Source organism: Pleurodeles waltl, chromosome 3_1 (assembly GCF_031143425.1).
Source record: "Pleurodeles waltl isolate 20211129_DDA chromosome 3_1, aPleWal1.hap1.20221129, whole genome shotgun sequence".
Classification (NCBI taxonomy): domain Eukaryota; kingdom Metazoa; phylum Chordata; class Amphibia; order Caudata; family Salamandridae; genus Pleurodeles; species Pleurodeles waltl.
In genome coordinates, this window is record NC_090440.1 from 1,006,925,639 (window position 1) to 1,006,948,509 (window position 22,871).

The window sequence follows — 22,871 nt, forward strand, 5'->3', positions numbered from 1 at the left end:
CCAAGCACTCCTAACACACAATGCCTATGTGTATAGATGACAAGTAAATCTTACACTTTGTAGCCCTCGTTTGCATATGTAACATTTACTATACATTGATTTACACAATTGTACAATTTGTTGTTTGTATAATACATGTGTTATATGACGAACACTACATTGGGATGATGAGCCTTATAAAATAAATAAATAATGTGAGAACGGGGCTATGGAGAGATGAGGGGCACTGTTGTAGGGTGGTAGTGAGGGACCCTGGATAATGAGTTGCTTGGAGGGGGCGGCACTAGGTGCCACAAATGCTAAAGCCAGCTCTGTTTGCATAGAGGATTTGTTTCTTCGTCACATTCTCCTCCTATTAGAGGGATGAATGTGCTATTCTATTCAGTGATTGTGACTATAAACAAAAATCTTTTAAAGGAAAAGGAATAGTTACTTATCTGTAATCCTTATCTCTTTGAGAAAAGTCTTTGTTATATTCATCAGCAAACCACCCTCCCTGGAGAGTATTTTATGAAGTTAACTATTTCTCCCTCTGGATCCTTCATTTCCATAAAAAGAAACGGGCTCACCTGTCAGTGACATGAAATGATGGGGTACTGGTTAAAGTGTTTTCATTAAAGGAGTAGTGTCAGTTTTGTAGTCTTCTCAGGCTGCAACGTCGTTGGCTACATTGCCCTCTTAATGTCTCCCATTTTACCTTTAAAAAGGGTTTGTGGAAGAGTCATGTCACTTTTGGTATAACAGTGGGTTTTTCCTTGATAAAAGTTTTTTGGAAAGGTAATGGAAATTGGCTTCCTTAAAGGAAAAAAAGTGATTCGGTGTCAGGATCGGAGGCGAGGATTATGCTTTCTTTCTTCACTTTATTAATGACAGCAGCCATATAAAACCATCAGCACAAACTACAAATGGCATGAACATCAAGGATAGAGTTCATAAAAATAAAATCAGGCAATCAGATTGTCCCCAGTCCATTATAGGTCCTTGTCAGCACTTTCCCTTCCTCTTTCTTCACTCGGGCTCTATATCTGAGGTCAGTGACCTCAGTGATTTCGCAGCATGCACCGCGGTCCGTATCAGAGGTTTTTGACCTTGTGCTCTGGTGTGCATTATCAATTTTCACAGGGGAACACCACCCAGGCCTGCTTCTGATACCAGGTTGGTCAGGCTTGCCTGCCTGCCTCGGTACTTCCTGCTGGGCCCTGTGAATTAAGGGCAGCTGTGTTCCCACCAGAAATCTGTTGCCTTCAGGCCCCCTCCGTATTGTGGCTCTGCTTTCTATACTAGCCCCTAGCAATGCAGGAAATTCACAATTCATACTCAGAGGAGGAGTCCATTACTTACCTCCCCATTAATGAGAACTTCTGCAATATAATGAACACCTTTATCCACAAGGGTGTCTCGTAAGCCACGGCACCACTAGAATATAAGGTCATGAACCTAGCAGCACAATGCCTTAAACCCCTCGACCTGAGGGCAGACCCGTAGGGGCTTCTTTCCATCCAGCCTTTGAGCATACCCGAAACTTCTTTACCCTCTTAAAAGCACGCAGACATTGATCTTGATGCCTTTGCCCATCTCAAATGCGCCTTTCTGGACCATGCTGCCATCGAACCAACAGATACCTCCATCCCCCCCTCCCCCACACACACACATCCCTGATCAAAGCCTGCCTTCCTCCCCCTCCCCCTCCCCATTTGCCAAATGCTTACATTTTCCCAGCCTCCGATGGAAACCTGGAGCCTGATATGGCCTGGCTTCCACACACTGATCCCCTCCATCTGACGGTGCAAAGTCTTCGCTGCCTCTGAGTCAGATATGTTAGACCCAGATCAACTCCTCCACCACTGCTCATCTGACTGGGTCCCTGCTGATAAGGTGGCCACCTGCGTGGGAAGCCTCTTGACAAAGATGTTCGTAATCACCTTAGAATGGAGTGTCTGCTCCCATCTTTAGCAGATAAAGTAGCCTTGACTCAACATTGATCCGCACATGGCAACCTTTCTTGCAAAATATATTTGGGACCCTAAAAAAGGCATTGACCGATCCTGGCAGCCCTGCTAGGGTCAGCCTTTGCACATGGAAGGCCCATTAACCAAGATCCTGGATATGGTGGAGGATGCCAAGGCCTCCAGTTCCCTTATATCCCCAAAAACCCTTTCGGGGTGGGCGCAAAGGGCTATTATTTTCCTTGGCAATACCAACTGCCTCATTTTCACAAAATGAAGAAGGTCACCCTTAATTAAAATCGACCCTAAACTAGGGGACCTGGCTACCTCTGAGGCAGGCCCGTGGCGCAGGGAGGCCTTTTTGGCAAGCCTTTTATTGAAGAACTTATCAAGTTTGTTGCCACGTTCAATTCTTTGGACAAGGCTCAGTCCCCAATCCAAAAGATCTTTACCTCTCAGTTTTTCACTGGAGCAAACCGTGGTAGGGGGACGCTCGGCAGGCTACAGGCAGCAACAGGCCTTTTTCCAAGGCTCAGCCTCTAGTCGTGGGCATTATCAAGACCACTCCAGGACCCTGGGATTATATCCACCAGCAGATACCCTCGACACTGGCGTTCCAGAGGAGGATCCTGAGGCGGATATTAGAAAGGAGTCTCTCACGGTGAGTGTGATCCCTATTTCCAGCGTGAAACTGGGGGAGCAGACTCACACAGTTCATTCACAACTGGCAATCCCTGACTTCCAACGCTTTCGTCTAGCAGATAGTTTGGGGTTACCAGATAGAATTCTACAGCTGCCCGGTCCAATACAGGGCTCCTGCTTCGCTTTGATACTCTGAAGAGGAATCCTCTTTGGTCGACACCATGGTCCGGGAGCTGCTGTCCGAAAGGGCCATTGTCCACACATCGCCTCATCTACATGGCTTCCTGAGTAGTTTGTAGTGGACAAACGCAGTAGCAGGAAACACCTGGTCCTCAATCTCAAACATTTCAACAAGTTGGTGGTGTAGCACCACTTCCAAATGGATGGCATCCATCTCCTTTGCGATCTCCTCTTCTCCAGCGATTGGCTGTTGTGTGTAGATCTAAATCGGTGCCTACCTTTTGGTCCCTGTTTTTCCCCCACATTGACTCTTCCTCCAATTTCAATGGCTTCACACCACTTATGAGTTCACAACCTTCCCCTTTGGGTTGTCTTCACCCCCGTGATGCTTTACCAAACTCCTCAAACCAGTGGTGGAACTCCTCAGGGCCAGGTGTGTCCGTCTGATCTTTTACCTGGATGAACTCCTCTTGATGAATCAAGACCAGCAGATCCTGCAGGTTCACCTTCAATGGACTGTTCTCTCCTCCAGTATTTAGGGTTTCTCATAAATTAAACAAAGTCGATCCAGTGCTGCCCCTCGTCTGCTAAGGATTTGTAGTCAACTCAGTTTAGGCCATCCTCAGTCTTCCCTTCAGGAAAGTGTCCAAGATAAGACACAAGCTGACTCGCACCCTTGCCAAACAGGTAACGTCTCTTTGTCAGATCGCCAGGGTGATATGTCTTCTTTTATCCTTCATCCAGGCCATTTTCTCCAACCTATAGCATTGCTGTGCCCTTCAGCGTCTCAAGAGCTCCCATCTAAAGAAGGGCCTGACATATCCACAATGTGTCCCTCTGTCAGATGATGCGAAAGCGGCCGTGCCATTTTTGGGTCCCAGCAAGATCTGGTAATGGAGTTAGATGCCAGCGGTATAGGCTGAGCGGCACACTGCAGAGTTCTTCACAGGCAGAAAATGGTCAGAACAAGTGACTTCTCTTCACATCCACTGCTTGGAGTTCATCCCTGACTCATTTGCAGTCAAGTGTTTGACTAAAGATTAAGTATAATGCAATGTCCTAGTCAAAATGGACAATGTGGTGGCAGTCCGTTACATCAACCATCTTGGGGGGACGCATTCAAAAAACATATCAGATCTGTCCAGAAGCTTTTGGGTTTATTGCCTAGAAGCTAAATTTTGGTTACTGCAGAACATCTTCCAGGCTGACAGTTGAGTGGCGGACTGGCAGTCCTGCTATATGAGGATCCCAGCCTCTGGAAACTGGATCCCTCTGTCTTTTGGGCAGTGAACTTTTGATGGGGCCCCTTTTCGATAGACCTTTTTGCATCTCTTCTGGATCATCAACTAGACAGATACTTCAGCTGGAGGCTAGATCCCTCTGCTCAGGCTAAGGATGCATTACAGCAATGTTGGGAGAAGGAGAAAGGTTACGCTTTTCTTCCCTTCAGGATCATAATGCGGAGGCTGACCCAGGTGCGTCGCCAGTGGACTGAGATCGTGGTGGTTTCCCCTTTTTGGAGATCTCAAGTGTGGTTTCCAGGTCTAATGGAATTTGTGATTCTCCAATCCGTCTACCCCTGTTTCCAACTCTCCTTTGGGATCCATCCGGGTATCCACACAATCTAGCCCTGGAGGGTTCGCTGAGACTCATTAAATGGAGGATTACCAGGGACTCTGGCATGTCCTGGAACGTTTGCACCAAGCAGTGGACCTCCTCTCCAAGGAATGGGCAGTTAGCACAATTAAAAGATTTCGATCAGCTTGATCCAAATGGTTGGGTTGGTGTTGTCAATGAAGCGTGGATCCCATTGGGACCTCCATTGCCAAGATCTTAAACTTTATCTACTCTCGAGCTTCGGAGAGTATTGCTTACAGAAGAATTAACACCTTTCGTTTGTGGCTTTCGGCTGGACATTCCACAATAGATGGACACCCGGTGGGAGAGCTCTAGCTAACTTGGAAACTCCTGTGGGGAGTTTGCCCCCCCCACTCCCCATGCTCCGTGTTATTCAGCCTTTTGGGGGAGTCAAGTGTACTGCTTAACCTTCTCTCTTGGCACCAGACACCTTTCCCGAAAGCAATTGTTGGCTAAGCTGGCATCTCTCTTGTGCCAGATCTCTTGTAAAAGAGTCTCTGACGGCAGGGCCTTGGACCTCACTTGACAGGTTTTTCCTCTGGAAGAGGTGACTTATTAAATTTCTAGGTGAACCCGAAATTATGTGTTGTGACTTGCTTGAGATCCTACGAATCTTTGACTGAGTCATTCCCCCACCCCCCCCAGGAATGTCACCTTCTTATTGTTCTAATCACACCTCACAGAGTGGTCTCTTCTTCTACTGTTGCAAGTTGGGGTAAGTGGGCCATGCAAGATGCTGGCATTAATACTCTGGAGTTTGGAGCCCATTTCACCAGAGGGGCTGTAGCCTGTAAGTCTTTATCTTTGGGAGCTCAGCTAGAAGATATTATGAATGCAGCACATTAGTCTTCAGACTCGTGCCTTTAGGAGCTTTTACTTTAAACCGCTTCATTCTGTGGCATCCTTAGTGGTGGATAAGCTTCAAACTAGCATAATCCTCACCTCCGGTCCTGACGTAGAACATGAAATTTCCTAGCTTTCATTCAATTCTATTAAGGACTAGGAGGCGAGGATTATCCCTCCCGGGGTCGTGGTTCGACTCTGCCCCCCGATCAGCTGATGTTTCGTACCACATGTAAGTAACCTATTTATGTTTTAATTTTCTTTTGGTGAGAGCCAGTGGTATTGTTCTTTTTGGTTATCTCTGTGATTACTTTGCCATTGGTTTTCAATTTGCATGTTACTATGTTTATTAGGAATAGTTCATTCGTACTGATTCTCCCTTTTCGCAGGAGAAGAGAAGAAAGTGGAAGGAACAGTGCTGACAAGGACCTGTAATGGACTGGGGACATTCTGATTGGCTGATTTTTTTGATGAACTCTATCCCTAATTTTCATGGGATTTGTAGTTTTGTGTTCATGGTTTTACATGGCTGCTGTCATTAATAAAACAAAGAAAGAAAGCATAATCTTCGCCTCTGTGTCCTTCATAGAATTGAAACTTTCAGTTACGAAATCTAGAAAATTTTACATTCAGATTAATTTGCATGAGTGGGATTATTCAGTGTTTGAGTATAACGATGATTTACCTCAGGAAGAACTTGGATTACAGGGAAGTACTTTTTAAGATTTATTTTTTTATTTTTTGAGGTTATCTGTATTTGAACTGAGAAGTGTTATTCTCTGTTAGTAAAAAATGATTTGATAACTGCATTTCTATTCCCTTTAATAACTATCTGCTTTAACAATATTTTTTGCTTTTCCCCTCACAGACGGACAGTTCTCCATGCCTATTCAGTGTACAGATTCAGCAGATGAACAAGCAGAGGGACATTTTAAACATCAGGTTAAAAGTGGACCAAACGTGCGTGCATGTACAGCATCTGTTACTCCTGTAAGCCTAGAACCGGATGAGGTTGACGACTGCTCTGTAGAATCACTTTCTCAATTTAGTGTAAAGTTTCCGCCAACAGACAATGACTCTGTTTTTTTGCAGAGCACTCCAGAAAAGACTGTATTATCAAGTCCCGTGGCAACTGAAAATGCACTTCAACCGATATATAACCTGCAATTGGATGACAATACTTTAAGCCTCAACGAACCAGGTTGTTGCCCATCAGAGGATAAAGGAAATTCTCAGATAACTCAAGGTATAGAAAACATTGCATTCATTGACAGAGTGCAATCCCCACACCAGCCAGATACATTTAAGCAGGACAAAACATCACCTTTAACAGCGGAGGATCATAGTACCAGATTTAAATACCCAACTAATGAAACGTCAGACAAAAACAAGTCCCCACTGGAACTTACCAAACGCGAAATCAGGGGACCACAGCAGGTAAATGCTTTACTAAAGCTTGTCACAGAATGCAAACAGAAAATAGTTTATTTTTTATTCAGCTTTCAAATACGTTTTTACAATTATTTGCAAAATGTTTCAATTCATAAAAACATATCAATAAACACTCTCCTAAGTACTTTACATTCATACAGAAAGATCAGCCCCTCTCATCTGTTGGTTTTTGATAGAGCCACTCGCATATTGGTCAGTCCACATTAAGTGGCCCTGGGTTAACTGTAACTTTCACTTATGATGTTTGAAGATTCGCCTGTGCACCAGCATATTGCGTTTTTATTTGTGCAGTAGCTAGCTAAATCTTCTAAAAGAGTGTTTCCATTGTAATAGACGAATGATAAACCGTCCATTTGTTTAGTGGGATGTGCATTGAAACGCTTTATGCAAGTAGCCTCCGCCTGCAGTAAGACGTGGCCAGGATAAATGCTAAGAACAGCACTGCCAAAGTGCACAGATGTATGGAACGTGCTGCTCCTAGTGGCCAATTTGTAATGTATTGTTTTTTAATGTTGGTGTCAGTCTGACCTTTTCTGCCAGAGTGCACACAGATCCATAACTTCAACACAGATTTATCTGTGGCAAGTAGAGTCATGGCACTGTGTCATGCCAGTGCGTTGTTCACATTCTACACACTTAGAAGAAATTCCGAAAAAAAATCTCTATAGTATTTTTAAAACATATGTTGGATGTTTGAGCATCCATGTTAAGGTCTTGTCTGGCTTCTGTCTATCTTAGCCCTGGGGGCCTTCTGGGGGAAGCCGTGCACTCTGTAAGTAACAGAATACAATTCAATGATTATAGTGCATTTTGCAGAGTGGAGAATGTGGCAAAAAGGTGTTATGGGCATATAAGCCACACGCTTTGATGTTTGGTCTTATTCCTGTCGAATCCTAAAGGCTGTTGCGCTGCTGCCAGATTTAGCAACTTCTTGACTTATTTTATGTTATGTGCAGGTACTGCAATTTGTATATCACGATATGTACTCAAAGCTTGACGCCTAGCATTTATCAGTTTAATGCTGAGCAGAATGCATTTAGTGAGTTGTGTTTTTGAACTGTCAAGATACTTTATTAGGTGCTGGTTGGGTCAATAAAAACTGACAACTGTCAGTGTAGCGATCAGTGCTTAACTGAGAAAATATTACCTGGTAAGTGACCACCTACTAACTCCCAGGCGGCACACTCAATGATAGTAAACGTCATTTTTGTGGCATATGTAAGTATTGTTTGGGAATAGTTTGTGATTACTTCTGTTTTCCTCTTTCAACAACGTCTCAGTGGAAGGTGTAGGGTGAGGGTGAACAGAGTTTCTCGTTAACTTCTCATTACAATTGCAAATACTGCAATTACCACCTGCCACTCACAGATTTAATTTTCTGAGTTTTCATGTTAAAATAGAGACTTGGTAACATCCATCTTGTTGTAAAGCGGTTGTAAAAACAGTATTAAAACAATTTATAAGAAAATGGCTCATTGATTGTTAATGCCAGCTCGCACTTGTGAGGAAATAGTGACAGTCTGTGGGGGAAAACTACACGTAGGAGAGGAAGAACGTCCTGAACCTTTAAGCAGGTCAGTAATCATGATATAGAAAATGGGTTGCACACAGGATTGTTTGCTTTTTACTTGCCGGTTTTTGGACTTTTGCTATGAGTGAGTCTCACTACCTGAGTATCCCTCACAGTAAATTCACATTAATTAGACTGTGTTAACTGCCAGTGTCTGTCTTTTAACAGGGCTCGAAAAATCCTAAAAATGTTACTAGACCTGCAGGTCGAGTAACTTAAATAATCTACTCGACCTAACTGTAATGTACTCGACCCGTAAACGGCTCTCAAATTGTGTGATCCCAGGCAAATAGTTTACAGAGTCGCCTTTTTCTTAATTCTCACATATGATTACACCTTCAAATATGTGATCTCATCATTTTTGCAGTACAAAAAAAACTCTTTTGTTTGATTAAGTAGGCTAAAGTTTGCTGCATGCATCACAAGACTCTAGCCCACATACCCATGAGGTCTAGCCCACATAACCTAGGACTTCTTTTAGTCTACTAACAACATTGCCATCAAGGCAGGAATGTTTCTCAGTTTGTTTTAACACTCAATTTTAATAAATATATTACTAAAGCATGATGTGGTCACTTATTGTCATCTACATGCAGTAACTTTCCAAGAAATGTCCTAAAACCTCTCCACTAACTTGCTGCTTTATTGATAAGACTCTAATAGTGTATTAACAAGCTGTGAAAATTGGGTTTCAGAAAACATATCCTTTGCACATCAACATGCAAAGTATTCTGATTTGTTTGCATCCTATTAAAATATTTTTTCATCATACAGAAATATAAAAAAGGGCTTTCACAACTACTGAAATATATTTTAAAATGTTTGCACAGTTGACTCAGTCATTTAAAAGTTGTGTCTTAGGAAAAGTGTGACACACTATATCCTTTTATTTTACATTCTGAGCAGCAGGTCACACAGTTCACCTTAAAGAGTCCTGGAACTCTGCAGTCAGAAGGAAAATTAATTGTAAGAAAAACTGACTTTTGACCTCTGTGAACACAGAGCACAAGATTTAAAGGCATCTTTTATTGCCCCTCCACTTTTCAACTGAACAGAACACCTGTTCAGTGTTTTCGAGCCCTGTTTAATATGACAGCTACTGCAGCTAGTATAAGAGACTCTGGACTAGTTACACATGGAGACGTGTGCACATTTGGGAGGGCTGTGCATGTGGGACTACTTTCTTGCACAGCCTGGTAGCTGTATATAGATAACCTGTCGCAGAAAGTAGTCTTCAAGGACTGGTGACCTCGGGTAGGCGGTATAATGTGAGAGTAGGCATTAATAGTGAAGGTATTTAACGTTTACTGAAGGTTTGTGGTACTTAAAGTGCGTACACATTATAGGTAAAATCTGCCCTAAAGTACAGTTTTGCTCCACTTATGCTTACAGGGTACAGCAAGATACCAATCTGGGATAACTCATGCACTCCGAGTGTGACTCTGCAGACCTCAACATCCCACATAAATGCCTTAGGGCACTTTAAGATTTGTCTTATTTTGCTGGCTCAGCTTATAATCAGATTCCAGACCTGTATACGCCTATTAGGCAAGTTAAATATTCTGTTCCCTAGCAGATGGATCAAAGGCCTCCCCACCAATAGAGCAATAAAAAGTGCTTCAACCAGTACCTGGGAAAGGAAGAGGGGTGGAAATAGCATCTGTGAATTAGCTTGTCATTAGCTTGTCACACAGCAGAGGCCTATTATTGAAAGAAAGGAGGACAGACAAACGTCTGAACCCAGCATTGGATGGAGTGGCCTTTGAAGTTTTGATGAGATGGGAACAAGATGCTGTGGCAGTAAGAGGAAGAGCTGAAGCTTTCAGTGGAGCTTTTTTGTCAAACAAATAGAAGTTGCTATCTATGTTTGTCCTGTACAGGGGGGTTGGGAATTGGCTGGCCTCCACAACATCCAAGCCCAGGGAAATGTACCTGCACAAGAGAGAGACAGTTGATAAGAACCTGGACATGGGAGTAACAATGGCAGAAGGATTTCCTACTGGAAGGAGAAGCCACCTGATGCCATGCAAGATGGACTGAAGGACCTACACTCCAGCTGATCCACCAGGACTATTATTGGTCTTTTCAGGGCTAATGGTGGTGGCTCTCTTATGACAGCTGAGGGACAGATGGGGGGGGGGGTGGATGAATCTGATGGGGGCTCTGGATGGTTCCATTAGGGCAGCTTTGGACTAATCCTGGACTCATCTGATCCACTGGGCCCTTCAAGAAGCCAAGAGGCTTTGAGGTTGGAGAAATCAGCAAGAATAGTATTTTGATGGGTGGTGGTAGGTGCGCTGCCCGGGATGTCCCTCTAGCAATAGAAAAGCACCAGTAGCCAAGCAAAGGAAAAGTTTGGCACAGGGAGTCAGAAAATTTAGGCCCCCATAAAATGCACCCCTCTAGTGACCAGGAGGCCTGAAGATAATAATCCTGGTGGCTAGGACTAGACACCAGGAGTAAAACAGGACAAAATTGATAAAATTGGCCCAGTGGATCCTGAGAAATGGGCCTGCAAAGTTGGCTCCCCAGGAAAACAGAAATAGAAAGTTGAGCTTGTAGTTCCCTGCCACATACTTTCTGAAAAATATCCACGTGTTGGGCCAGGGTGGGAGGTCGACACATATATTTCCATTTTCCAGTGGGGGAGGGAGCGTGCATGGAGACCCATCCCGGGGCTTATTTTATGTTTCAGGGACCCCATTACCATGTGGTTGGTGCAACAGAAGCAGGTCCCAGGGACCTCACCTCCCCAGGACAACAATAACATGCATAGGCCAGGAATGTTGTATCCACCCCGTGCCTGTGTCTGGGGAACAGTGTGAGCAAGCCTGTAGCCCTCCTCCCAGGCAGGAAAATCAGCATTGTTCTAGTCATGGATTGGAGCCAAGGAGAAAGACTGTCCCCTCCCAGCGAAAGCAGAGGAGAATGGTGCCGGCTCCTGTGCCACCCTGGAAGCATCACAAGGAGCTGGTGGGGACACAGGGCTGCCACTTCTCTGTGGACCCAAATGAAATCCCAAAGCAGCAGCAGACCTGTGAGGTACTGGGGCAATCATAAAAAATAAATAACAAAGTAAAGAGATGGCAGCATGATGCTGCTATTTTCTGCTCATTTCATATTTATGGATTCTGGCGAGGAGTGCCCCTTAATGACTTGTGAAGGGGCTGAAAATAGGCTACTTTCTGTGTGGTGCCCCAAGGAGGGGCTGGGGCACCACCAACACATTTCACAGATGTTTGAGGGGGGCTTTAGGAAGAGTTATTTGTGTTAAATAAACACTGTACTTCTCCCAGGGAATTAAATCCCTGATCACGGGAGAGTTTTTCCATAAGGTTAAGCTCTCTCAGAACTTGCACTTTTCTACAGAGGCTCTCGAGTGTGCAGACCCTTGTGCTTGGTCCTCTAACAGCAGTGGCAGTCTCATAGTGGTATATGAAAGACTCTGACACTTATGTTTTTGTCAGTTAAAATGCTTTATTTGTGACAGTTGACAGTACAATATTTACCATTATAATGAATGCATTTCAATATGGTTATTGGCCCCATTTATTTTAATGGGGATGCAATGAAAAAACAAGACTTGGCTGAGTGTATTGATGTGACGTAACACAGACAAATCCAGTAGGCCTGCCTTATTGGTAATGACACCCCCTTGTTTTGTGATGTTGTATTTAGTGTAGGTCAGAGGTATTGTGGTTATATGATTCAGGCCTCACTGGGTGTGTAATGTCATATGAGTGTCAACAACGAAATTTCAATCTACAGGTACATATTTGTAACATAATGAATAGTATTTAGTCATCTGTGTGATAAAAGTACTTTTCTCTTTTAAAGAAAAAGCACTGACTAGACAAAGATTTATTGAGTGTTCTTGTTGCATACCAGCGATTGGGGTTACTTGCCCAATCCACCTCCCCTGAGCAGGCCTTTGACTGCTTTCTTTCGCTACCCTGGGGGAGTCAAGTGCTACAATGAGGCCAAAACTAGACTCATCAAGTGCTATCAATGACTCCTGGTGCGGTCAATAGAATCCAGTTACGGGACACATTGTTCTCATTTGATGAGTCTAATTTTGGCCCAGATTACCTATACTTTCATAAGCAAATATCAGAGCACAAAGCTATGAGAGAAGTTCAAAGGTTTGGTTATGTGAACTTAAGATGCAATAACTGATATGCATTTTTTAAATGATGTGATGGTTGGGTGGGCTTTCACAATGTGTTTTCATTGGAAAGCTCCCACGCCGTAGTGCCATTTGAACCTCAAATCTTCACACACTGTGGAGGGTGTTTCTCTGTAGATTTAGGGACTGCGACTAGTACCCACCCCATAGTTTGGGACAAATGGATGAACCCTGCTTTCGTGAGTTGTAGGAAGTGATTGCGGGGGCTCTAGATAATTCTCATACTTGTCATGTGCAAGGCTGATTTCATGTGAGGGAGCCTACATTGAGTTAATCTTTTTTGCTGGTATTACATTGGTGCAGGCCAAAACAGAGGGAGAGTACCAGAAAGTATTGGTCCCCCTAGGGTTTCTCACCAACAGTGTGTGGTAGTGCCTGGGAAATTTTCCCATGGTAGAGACTTGAGGAAAAGGTATGGTTCCCAAGAGTCCTTGTGGGTTATCTTTTGGCGGAGGGGAGGGAAGCCTGCCCATGGTGGTCCATGGTTGTAGGTGGCCCAGTAAAGGGATACTTTCTGATATAAGAGGTGTAGTGCTAACAACCTGAGGAAATAGAGGATTGGTACTTAGTGTCCTAGTTTTCCCTGGTGGGCTACTGACTGACCCTGAGGAGACCTGAGAGAGGATGGTGAATGGGTTAGTGGTAGACCCTGGGATGTCAGGGTAAGATAGGCGACTGCCCTAGTACAATAAAGGATGTAATTCTGGTGACCTTTACCCGTTCCTTAGGTGGCAGCTAGGGCCGATGCCTAGCCTGGTGTCCAGTCAGGTAGGTTCTGTGAGGTCAGACCCTATGAAGAAGTGGCCCAAATAGACAAAGAGTGTGCAGGAGGTGAGTCAATCAATCAATCAGGGATTTGTAAAGTGCACTACTCTACCGTGAGGGTCTCAAGGGGCTAAGGAGGGGAGGGGGAAGAAGGTTGGGGGGGGGTGGGGGGTGGCGGGGGGCAGGTGCTGCTACTGCTCAAACAGCCAGGTCTTGAGAAGTTTCCTGAAGGTAAGGAGGTCTTTGGTCTGGCGCAGGTGGGTGGGAACAGTGGGTGAGCCTGCCGTAACCCAATCAGGTGACTGGGGGGTGCCTGCTCCAGATGGAGAGAACCCTAAGCATCAGTCTGAGGAAAGGAAATCACATCTGTTAGGGATTGCTGCTCTGAGCCGTCAGAAGGACAGGCTGCAGAGGGCTTTGCCTTGGAAGACTTATGCCCTAGTGCATTTTAGGTGAATTTTCATCCTCAGCAACAGTTTAAATTAAAAAATGCTTACTGTATTATCATGAGATGGAGCAGTATTTGTTATTTACTTGATGGCTAGTACAATGCTGCCATTCAGTGGGAAAATGTCAGTACATTTCAGTTTCCAGTGGAAAGGTAGATTTCCATCTCAGTTTTTTTCTGGTCAAAATCAATTGGGATTGGAAACCCTAAACATGCTTCAGCATCAAGGATGCCCTTTATGGTAGGCTTTTGAGGTGTTGAGGAGACAGTGAAGCTGGGCATTCCCTCTCTTCAGGTGTAAGATAACTAAGATTTGGAATGTTGTTCTGAAGTTGTTTTCAGGAATGGACGGTTTCACTTTCCTCAAAGCCGTTACCACTTTTTGTTGCTATTCATGGAGAAGCAGTTGGTGTCAAGGATGAGTACCAGTGGTTTTGTGTTGGCTGGCAACATGGGAAGAATTTGACCTGGTTCATGTTGGAAAGGTAATGTTGAATTTGTAGTTGTTGATCTGGTGAACAGGACCAACTACGAGTCTATCTGAAAAACAGGACGTAGGCGAGAGCGCTTCTAGACATCGCTGCTTTATTCTTCACTGGGTTGAGTTTTAGTTAACTGCTGGACATCCAGTTCTGAATGAATTTGAAGCTGGTTGTGAGTCACTGAAAGGCATAGACAGTGGAGATATCCTGGTACACATTCATGCCAGCACCCTGCAAAAGGGTGTTTAGGCTGCTGTCAGAAGGTAGTTCTGAAGGGATTCCATATGCAGGTTGAAGAGTATGGGAAAAGGAGCCCTGAGGTACTCAAAAGAAAACAGGGAGTTTCTGGGAAGTTGCAGTTCCGACCTGAACTATTTTGTGGCAGTTGGTGAGGTAAGAGATGATCCACTGAAGGACTGTGTTGTAGAAGCCCTTCATGTTTCCACTCAGTGGGTCAGTGCTTAGTGTTCGACTCTGGTAAAGGCTGCAGAGAGGTTAAGTCAGTTGACATAAAGTCCATAAGGTCTGACTCCATCATCGCTCATGGAGGCCACCATCTTCCTTAGCTTAGACAATGAACGTCACCATATTCCCTGATTTATGCAGAATAGTTGGCATATCTGCCTTGTACTGCAGTTGTTGCAAGACCTTAACTTTCTAGAAACTGTAATATTGTCAAGTTCTTTGATTAATAACATAGATACAACATCTAAGGCCACATTTGTCTGTCTGGGTCAGATATCTATTTCTCACCATGTAAGAACACTTACAGACATATAACCAAAAAACATGTACTCTGAATTGACGTCCTTCTGCGTTATGTGTCCTTAAGGAGATGTCTGATATGGATACCTTGATGCACATAATCTATGTCAGACATTCCTAAACTTAAGTCAGAAATTCCAATCTCTGATCTCTTTCACCTTGATTATTGCCTGAGATTCTGCCAGAGACGGTTTAACTTAACTGCCAGTGAACTTCCCACTTGCCTGAAGCTGATAAAGCCAAGTCCCGGAGGAAGGCCGACAAACTGACTGCTACCGCAGTGGATGTTTGACCTGCGCGGGAAACATTGTCTTCATGCCTCCGCTGGTAAAGACAGCCTTTGCTGTCAAGGTATGCTGTGTGTCTCTTCTTCCTACGGAACTCTAAACTGCAAGTTGCTCTGCCTCTCATGTGCTCATAATTTAGTGCATAGAAATGAGCATTAGAGTGTTAGGTGCTAGATAATATTTTAAATGGCATTTTAGCAATGCTGGAAATGTCCACATTGTGCTTGTTATTTATACAATGTATGTTGCTCTTTTTGTAGTTTTCTGTGCAGTTGTTTTAAGTGTGCTGAGAAACAGACTGGTCCTATAGTAATAAATATTTTCAAAGTAAGTTTTTGTTTTTCTTAGTACAGTATGTGTGATACTGTGAAAAACAAAATAAGGTTTGTTGCTGTTTCCACGGTTCCCTGATCCCTTAATAGGATTGTTAGTAACCCAAAAGCAATACTTCTATATCAGTTATACATTGAATAGTGTTGTGCTGGACTACATTAACTTGTTTTCACATTCACTGCTGGTGCATTGAACCGAGTTCACCTGTGTCACCTGTCGCTGTGAAAGCACCCTTTGTAAAGATATGCCAGGGTCGTGACTTATTGGTGCCCAGCGTAGGACACATATCTTACAATTACGCCTTGGGTAGTTTACCTTAAACACGCACATTTGAACTATTATTATGTCATTACAGAGACGTTCGTAGTAATCATGGTTACCGCCTGTTGGGAATAAAGAAGCACCTCATAAAAGGTTATTTGTCACTCTGTACATTTTCTGATTCTTTGATTCCAATTACAAATTGAATTAATTCATCATGGCAACAACTACTGTAATAGGGGCCAGTTGCAGGGAGGCAGTTACTCAACACCTCAAAGTCCGAAGTGTCTCCAATGGGAGGGGAGGCTGGAAATTACATTCATAGTAGCTGCAAATCCAGCGTATACCTTGGAGACTTTTTACTCCTGCATGGAGTTTAAGTCTGTTGATGCTGCCTTAGGGCAGTTTCATGAATATACAGTGGTAGATGCTCACTTTAGGGCTCACCAGGAATTGGAAATCCCTTTAACGTACCAAGAACACCAAAGTTGGTTTGGTAGTCATTTGTCACGCATGCACAAACATGTTCCTTTAGGGCCCTTTAGCAATGAGGGAGCTACGTGGCCAGTCTTGGCTGGCTACACCCCTATTCCTCATCCTGAAACCATAACCCAGGTGGAAGTAGTAGAGGTCTTAAATTAAACAGTTACCTTATACAGGAGACAGTTTGTGCAACATACTTTGAGCTCCTTGTCACAGCAGGACCTGTCGCTCCTGCACAAATACAGTCTTTGGTCCACAAACATTTAATGATATTATGGAAAAAGCACCTGCAAAACGTGATGAAATGGATTTATGGATTGCCTGCAAGACCAACTACTTAGAAGCAGTGTATCTGTACACTACTCACCAAGGCAAACACAGCATACTGACTATGGGGGTTATTACAACTTTGGAGGAGGTGTTAATCCGTCCCAAAAGTGACGGTAAAGTGACGGATATACCACCAGAGGTATTACGAGTCCATTATATCCTATGGAACTCGTAATACGGCTGGTGGTATATCCGTCACTTTACCGCCACTTTTGGGACGGATTAACACCTCCTCCAAAGTTGTAATAACCCCCTATGTGTCTTCCTTTTGGGACTGTGCCTCCCAGAGAGGAGCATAGCTGCTGGGGAAGCATCTTTTCATGCATATATACCAGTACGCGTGGTACAACTTCATTGGCGGTTCTCACTGATGTACTTTGACAAGTACAAAACAAACACTGAGCTGCCCCAACTCTGGATTTAAGAATGATGTTATTGGGAAACTTATCTACAGTTTCTTCCGTCATTCTAAGCAACATCAAGGTAGAGGCTTCAGTACATGCTGTACATCAGAGGCTGGAAGCACAGATGGACCGTGAAGGGTTAATCGCGGAGGTTTTACATCTCTGTTGGTAGAGATACCTTAGGTACTCGAATTGTTAAGCCACACTTAAAACCTAAAAATGACCCCAAGCTATCTGTTAAGAAGAAATCTGCAAAAGAATGGAAGAAAAAGCAAAAAGACAAAGATAAAAGACAAACTTGATCACCCACTTCTCAGTAATACTGCACAAGTGGCTATAATTTAAGAGACCACAACAAAATTAAAAAGCCTGACTGGGTTTAATATTCTGATAGCTGTTTTTTTCAGGGCGCTGAAGGTAAAAGGACAGCAAGTGGGAGTCCAGCCTTCATCAGGGAAGCACCCGGGAAGAAGAAGTTATAATGGTAGCCTTCTCTCCCAAAGTGCCTGAAGATATCAGGGAAATTTGTGCTGGTGAATAGGCCGTAACGCAGGCTCCATCTCTATAAAGTAATCAAGTGGGGGAGACAAACACTCTAGTCCACATGTTATTCCCCTATGTAGTGATTTACAACTACAAGCTCAATACCCTTTAAAACCGGAAGCAAAATGTGGTATTAAAGCAATATTAGACCACATGCAAAAACAAGTGGTAATAAAGATTTGACTCTCACCTATGACTACGCCCCTTTTTCCCGTCTCTAAGCCAGACAGTTTCTATAGTATAGTCTTAGACTATAGAAATTTGATTTTGCAAAATCGAACATATGGGGTGCAAAATGCACACAGCATAGGTTTAATGATGAACCTGGTGTGGAAAAATACAAAGTAACCCTCGATATTTCCAATAGATTTTCTGTCAAAATATAGTGCCTGAAAGTCAATATCTAACCACTTTAAATTTTGAAGGAGCGCAGTTTTCTTTCCGATGTTTGCCTATGACCTGTAAGAATAGTCCTGGCTTTTTTTAGCGTGCACCATGGAGATCTTTCGACCAGATACTGAAGTATTGTCATATATTGATGATATTTACTTAACTAATGATGACTTAATTCTACACTTTACTAGAGCAGACAGATGTTAACTGTGTTAACATCAAATGGTTACAAAATCAATTTTATGAGCTTGAAGACTGCCTACCTGACGGTGACCTTCTTTGGATATGAATTACCCAGCGAGGGCAAAAGTCTAGCTCCAGGCTTCCTCCAGGCATGTGCTACCTTGCAGCCTCCTGGAATGCTGAAAAAGATGCAATCCCTGTTGGGGTTTATTAATTTTGAACTCACATTTGCCTCACTACACAGATAGTGAAGACTCAGTATGACCCGATTTCTCCCATGTTTTCTTCTCAACAGTGACTGTACATACTGATATCGTGTGTGCTCTACAAGCAAGCATGCTTGAGACAAAATATTTACAAACTAGAGACAACAAAGCCAAACCTATTTATGAGTGTTACTCTTTACTATGATTAAACCTATGTGACCTACAATGAAGGACAGTCCCTCCCCATTGCCTACAAGTCTCACTTGTGTTCTCTGGCTGAAGTACAGTTTGCTTCCATTGGAAAAATCCTGACAGCTGTACCAACAGCTATCCTAAAGGAGCGCCCTTAGGTGCAAGGCAAACAAATAATTATTTTTCTCCCGTACCAGCACTAGAGGCGGCCACAAAGGCAAGCGTTCCCAGTGCTCGTGTCCTATACCCAAGATTGGTACAGTGGGCTTCTTCTTTGAGTGCAGAGGATTTACAGTTTCAGTATAATCCCTTTCTTCATAGCCAAGCTTGTCTCCAAAATGAACAGGACACTGTTCCAACTCCAGTCACTTTATCTGTTGAGTCTTCCCAGAGCATCCTTTACTTAGAATGCTCTGCCCAGCCTGAGGTAGGAACCAAATGTTAGTAGTCCACAGTCTGCAAATCTGTGCAAGATAAAGTGAAGGGTGATGAGTTCATCTCAGAAGGCTCCCACACCAAACTCTTGTGTGACAGTACTGCACAACATGCATAATTGCATTCCCATGCTACTTACATTACAGAGGAGTGACCCGGCAGAGTGGCAGTCCCTCCTACGGCATCCAGCTCATCTTCCTGGCAGAATGTCCTCCGTCAAGAAGGATTCTATCTTTGTGGGGTCAGAGGTCCAGTACTTCTACCCATTTCAGCCTTGACGTAGGCAAACTTCAAAGAAAAGTCTTTGTAGTGCACAAGACGCTGCCTTTCCTGCCCTGGCCTCAGACACACTCCAGGGGATTGGAGACTGCTTTGTGTAAGGACAGGCACAGCCCTATTCAGGTGCATGTGTCAGCTCCTCCTACCTCTCTAATTCAGGAAGACTCATCAGGGTATGCAGGGCACACCCCAGCCCCCCTTGTGTGACTGTCTAGAGTGAATTGACAAACAGCCCAACTATCATCCTGACCCAGACGTGTATTCGACAGACAGGCAGAGGCATAGAATAGGTAAGCAAGAAAACTTTCACTTTCTAAAAGTGGCATTTTCAAACTTAGAATTAAAAAAAAAAAACTTCACCAAAAGATATATGTTTAAATTGTGAGTTCAGAGACCGTAACCTCCATATCTCTATCTGCTCCTAGTGGGAAATTACACTTAAAAGGTATTTCAAGGCAATCCCCATGTTACTCTATTGGAGAGATAGTCCTTGCAAAAGTGAAAAACGAATTTAGCAGTATTTCACTATCAGGACATGTAAAACACACAGGTACATGTCCTACCTTTTATTTAAATACACTGCACCCTGTACAGAGGGTTGTCTTGGGCCTACCTTAGGGGTGTCTTACATGTAATAAAAAGGGAGGTTTGGTCCTGGCAATTGGGTGCACTTGCCAGGTCAAAGTGGCAGTTTAAAACTTCACACACAGACACTACAGTGGTAGGCCTAAGACATGTTTGCAGGGCTACCCATGTTAGTGGCACAGTCGGTGCTGCAGGCCCACTAGTAGCATTTGATTTACAGGCCCTGGGCACACCTAGTGCACTATTCTAGGGACTAAATTAAATGTGCCAATCATGGATAAGTCAATCACCAATACAATTTAGACAGAGAGGACTTTCACTTTAGCACTCGTCAGCAGTGGTAAAGTGCCCAGAGCCCTAAAGCCAGCAAAAACAAAATTAGGCATAGGATCAAAAACAGGAGTCAGAAGCAAAATGTGTGGGGATAACCCTGCAAAAAAGGCCATTTCCAAAACCTCATTATTGGCTATTTGTAAAAAAATATATAATACAACTCCAGAAGATCATAAAGTGGTGGAGTTACCAAAAGATAATATTCTAACAAAAAAGTATATCTTCAAGTCAGTGTCTCCATGAGGAGAGATATGTTAGGGGGGCACCAGAGAGACTTAAGTTAAAAAGCAAGGCAGAATATTAGAAGAATCTGCCAAAAAATAGAAAGATAGAGATGTAATGTTCTTTTGGTAGGGGGGGGTGTTGTTACAAAGTCCAGAGGTGAACCTAAAAAAGAAGCTACGATTTAATAATCCTAAAGATGAACAACAGGTAGGATATAAACTGGGAGAAACAAGAACTCGAGAGAGAGGGAGAGAGCTTAATCCAACAATGAATGTCATTCTTCTTCTCCACAGGAATATGGAGGTAAGAAGGGGTAAAGGTGCTCATTCTTCTTCAGGACTTAATAAAGGATCAACGTATCAAGAGGGAAGAGGTTGCCATTTTGGAAGAAAAGAAAAGAGTAGCTGCAGCAAGAAAACAGGATGCCTCACAGAAAGATAGTTTTATTGAAGAACGGAACAAGAGAAGTGGCCATAGTAGAAAATGCCGTGGAAAGAGCAATAGCCCATCAGAAACTCAAACCCTCCTTGATTGGAGCGGAAACAAATTACTGTACAAACATAAACGCCAAATGGGTGTTTAAACAACCCGGATTCAATATACAAGTCAAAAATACAGAGAAGAGATATTGAACTAAAACTTTCAGTGATATTTTGGGCACAATTAATTGACTTTTATGATTTAATCCTAATGGAAGAGGATTGGCCCCACAGGTTATTATTGCGACACCAATGAGGGGTGTTATAATGGGGATATTTTCCTCCATGTTTGCCCTCTATTACCTCAGTTTCTTAAACACATGTATGCTGCTAAATGGGATTGCAGTTAGGTACAAAACTCAAGCAAGATGGGCTAAAGTTGCAACACCCACTTAGTTCCTTAAAGAGATGAGCCACAAGTTCAGATGTAATAACCAATAAAACCAGAAGCCCTAAAATATCTTAAACCAATAATAAATGAATTACAATACCGCGGAATAGTGATTCAGTGTCCGTCAAAAACGAACACACCTGTTTACCAGATTTTGAAACCAGATAGTTCTTGAAGAATAGTATTAGAATATCACAATTGGAATTTGTATTGCAAAACATATGCAATACAAAAACGATGCAAATAGAGACCAAAAACTATAGGACCATTTTAGTACCAGAATCATATTATTTGATCTCTTCTCCCTTAGAGGAATGCAATTTGGCCCTGAGGAGCTTCCCAAAGGGTATACAAAAAGTCCTGGGATGTTTTCAGCAAGAATGACTGAGAAATTATAATGTGATTTAGGTGAAGTTTTCTTCATGTATGGTATATATACATCATCAGATGATGATGATGTGGAAGAACATTTACAACATGTTAATAAGATAGTTATTGTCTAGGAGAAGCAGGATACAAATTGAATTTCAAGAAATTAAAATATGTTTTTTAAATGCAATGTTTCCAGGATATGAGCTATCCACTGATGGAAAAGATCTTGCGCCTGAATTATTTGAAAAATGAGAGACTCTTCAACTTTCACATTCCCGGCAGGAAATACAAGCATTAATGGGATTCTTTAATTTTGGCAGAACATGCTTGCCAGATTATGCTCAGTGAGTAAAATAATTATAGCAGTTGGTTACACCTACATCTTCTAGAAAGAACCGTAAACATGAGCATGATCAGATACTCTAGTATTCATGACTTACTGTAAATCCCACAGTATATTTACAAATAAGAAAAAATGTGCTTGCTTTGTCAGTCAGTCAGTCAAAATAACTTTATTCAGCTTATCAATAAGCCATAAAAGGATACAAAAGTAATCAATTAAAATTCATATACAAAATTTCTATTTTGCAGTTTGTTCAATTGACCTTAGCCAACATGATCTAACCAATACTTACAGTAAATATTCGGATACCAAGGACTATGTGAAAAGGCATCCAATTGATTCCCTATAAATACAACATTCATTGAACACTATATCAATAAACTACATTTATATCATAAAATTTTAAACATACTACATAAAGTATTAAATTCCATCTAAAAATGCTTGAACATATGCAGTTCCAAGTTTATCACCTATTTCGAATTTATCAATTAACTAAAACCATACCAGATTAAATCTCTCAACTGCATGGCATAACTGCATAAATTGTGCCTATATATATATATATATATATATATATATATATATATATATATATATATATATATATATATATAATTAACGGATTATTTTCAGTCTAATAGAGGGTCTGACAATAAACATTAGCATACAGTATGATCATAATTGGGTCCAATCCAATGAACCAATGAATACCCTGCTGGATGTCTCCCATTGTTTTCCTACTGTGGATAGCCTGTTTTAAAAAGCTACACTCCAGTGCAAACATTTGTGTTATCTTAACTGCTGAAGACAGATTAAAGCCTCTTTACACTTTCGAATAGCTGATTTTCTTAATTAGGGCTTAAGGCATATCTGGAAATATCTCCTTTAATAGCC

General features: G+C 42.6%; 1 protein-coding gene across 15 annotated transcripts in view; it reads left to right on the forward strand.

Moving 5' to 3' along the window:
* Window positions 1–22,871, forward strand: part of TANK (TRAF family member associated NFKB activator) — a 549,717-nt gene that overhangs the window by 503,943 nt on the left and 22,903 nt on the right. For 14 of the 15 annotated variants that reach the window (XM_069224234.1, XM_069224233.1, XM_069224226.1 and 11 more), the window contains one exon: window positions 6,118–6,686. In XM_069224234.1, the coding sequence (XP_069080335.1) occupies window positions 6,118–6,686 (569 nt within the window). The remainder of the gene's footprint in view (window positions 1–6,117; window positions 6,687–22,871) is intronic. The other variant, XM_069224232.1, reaches the window with a different exon arrangement.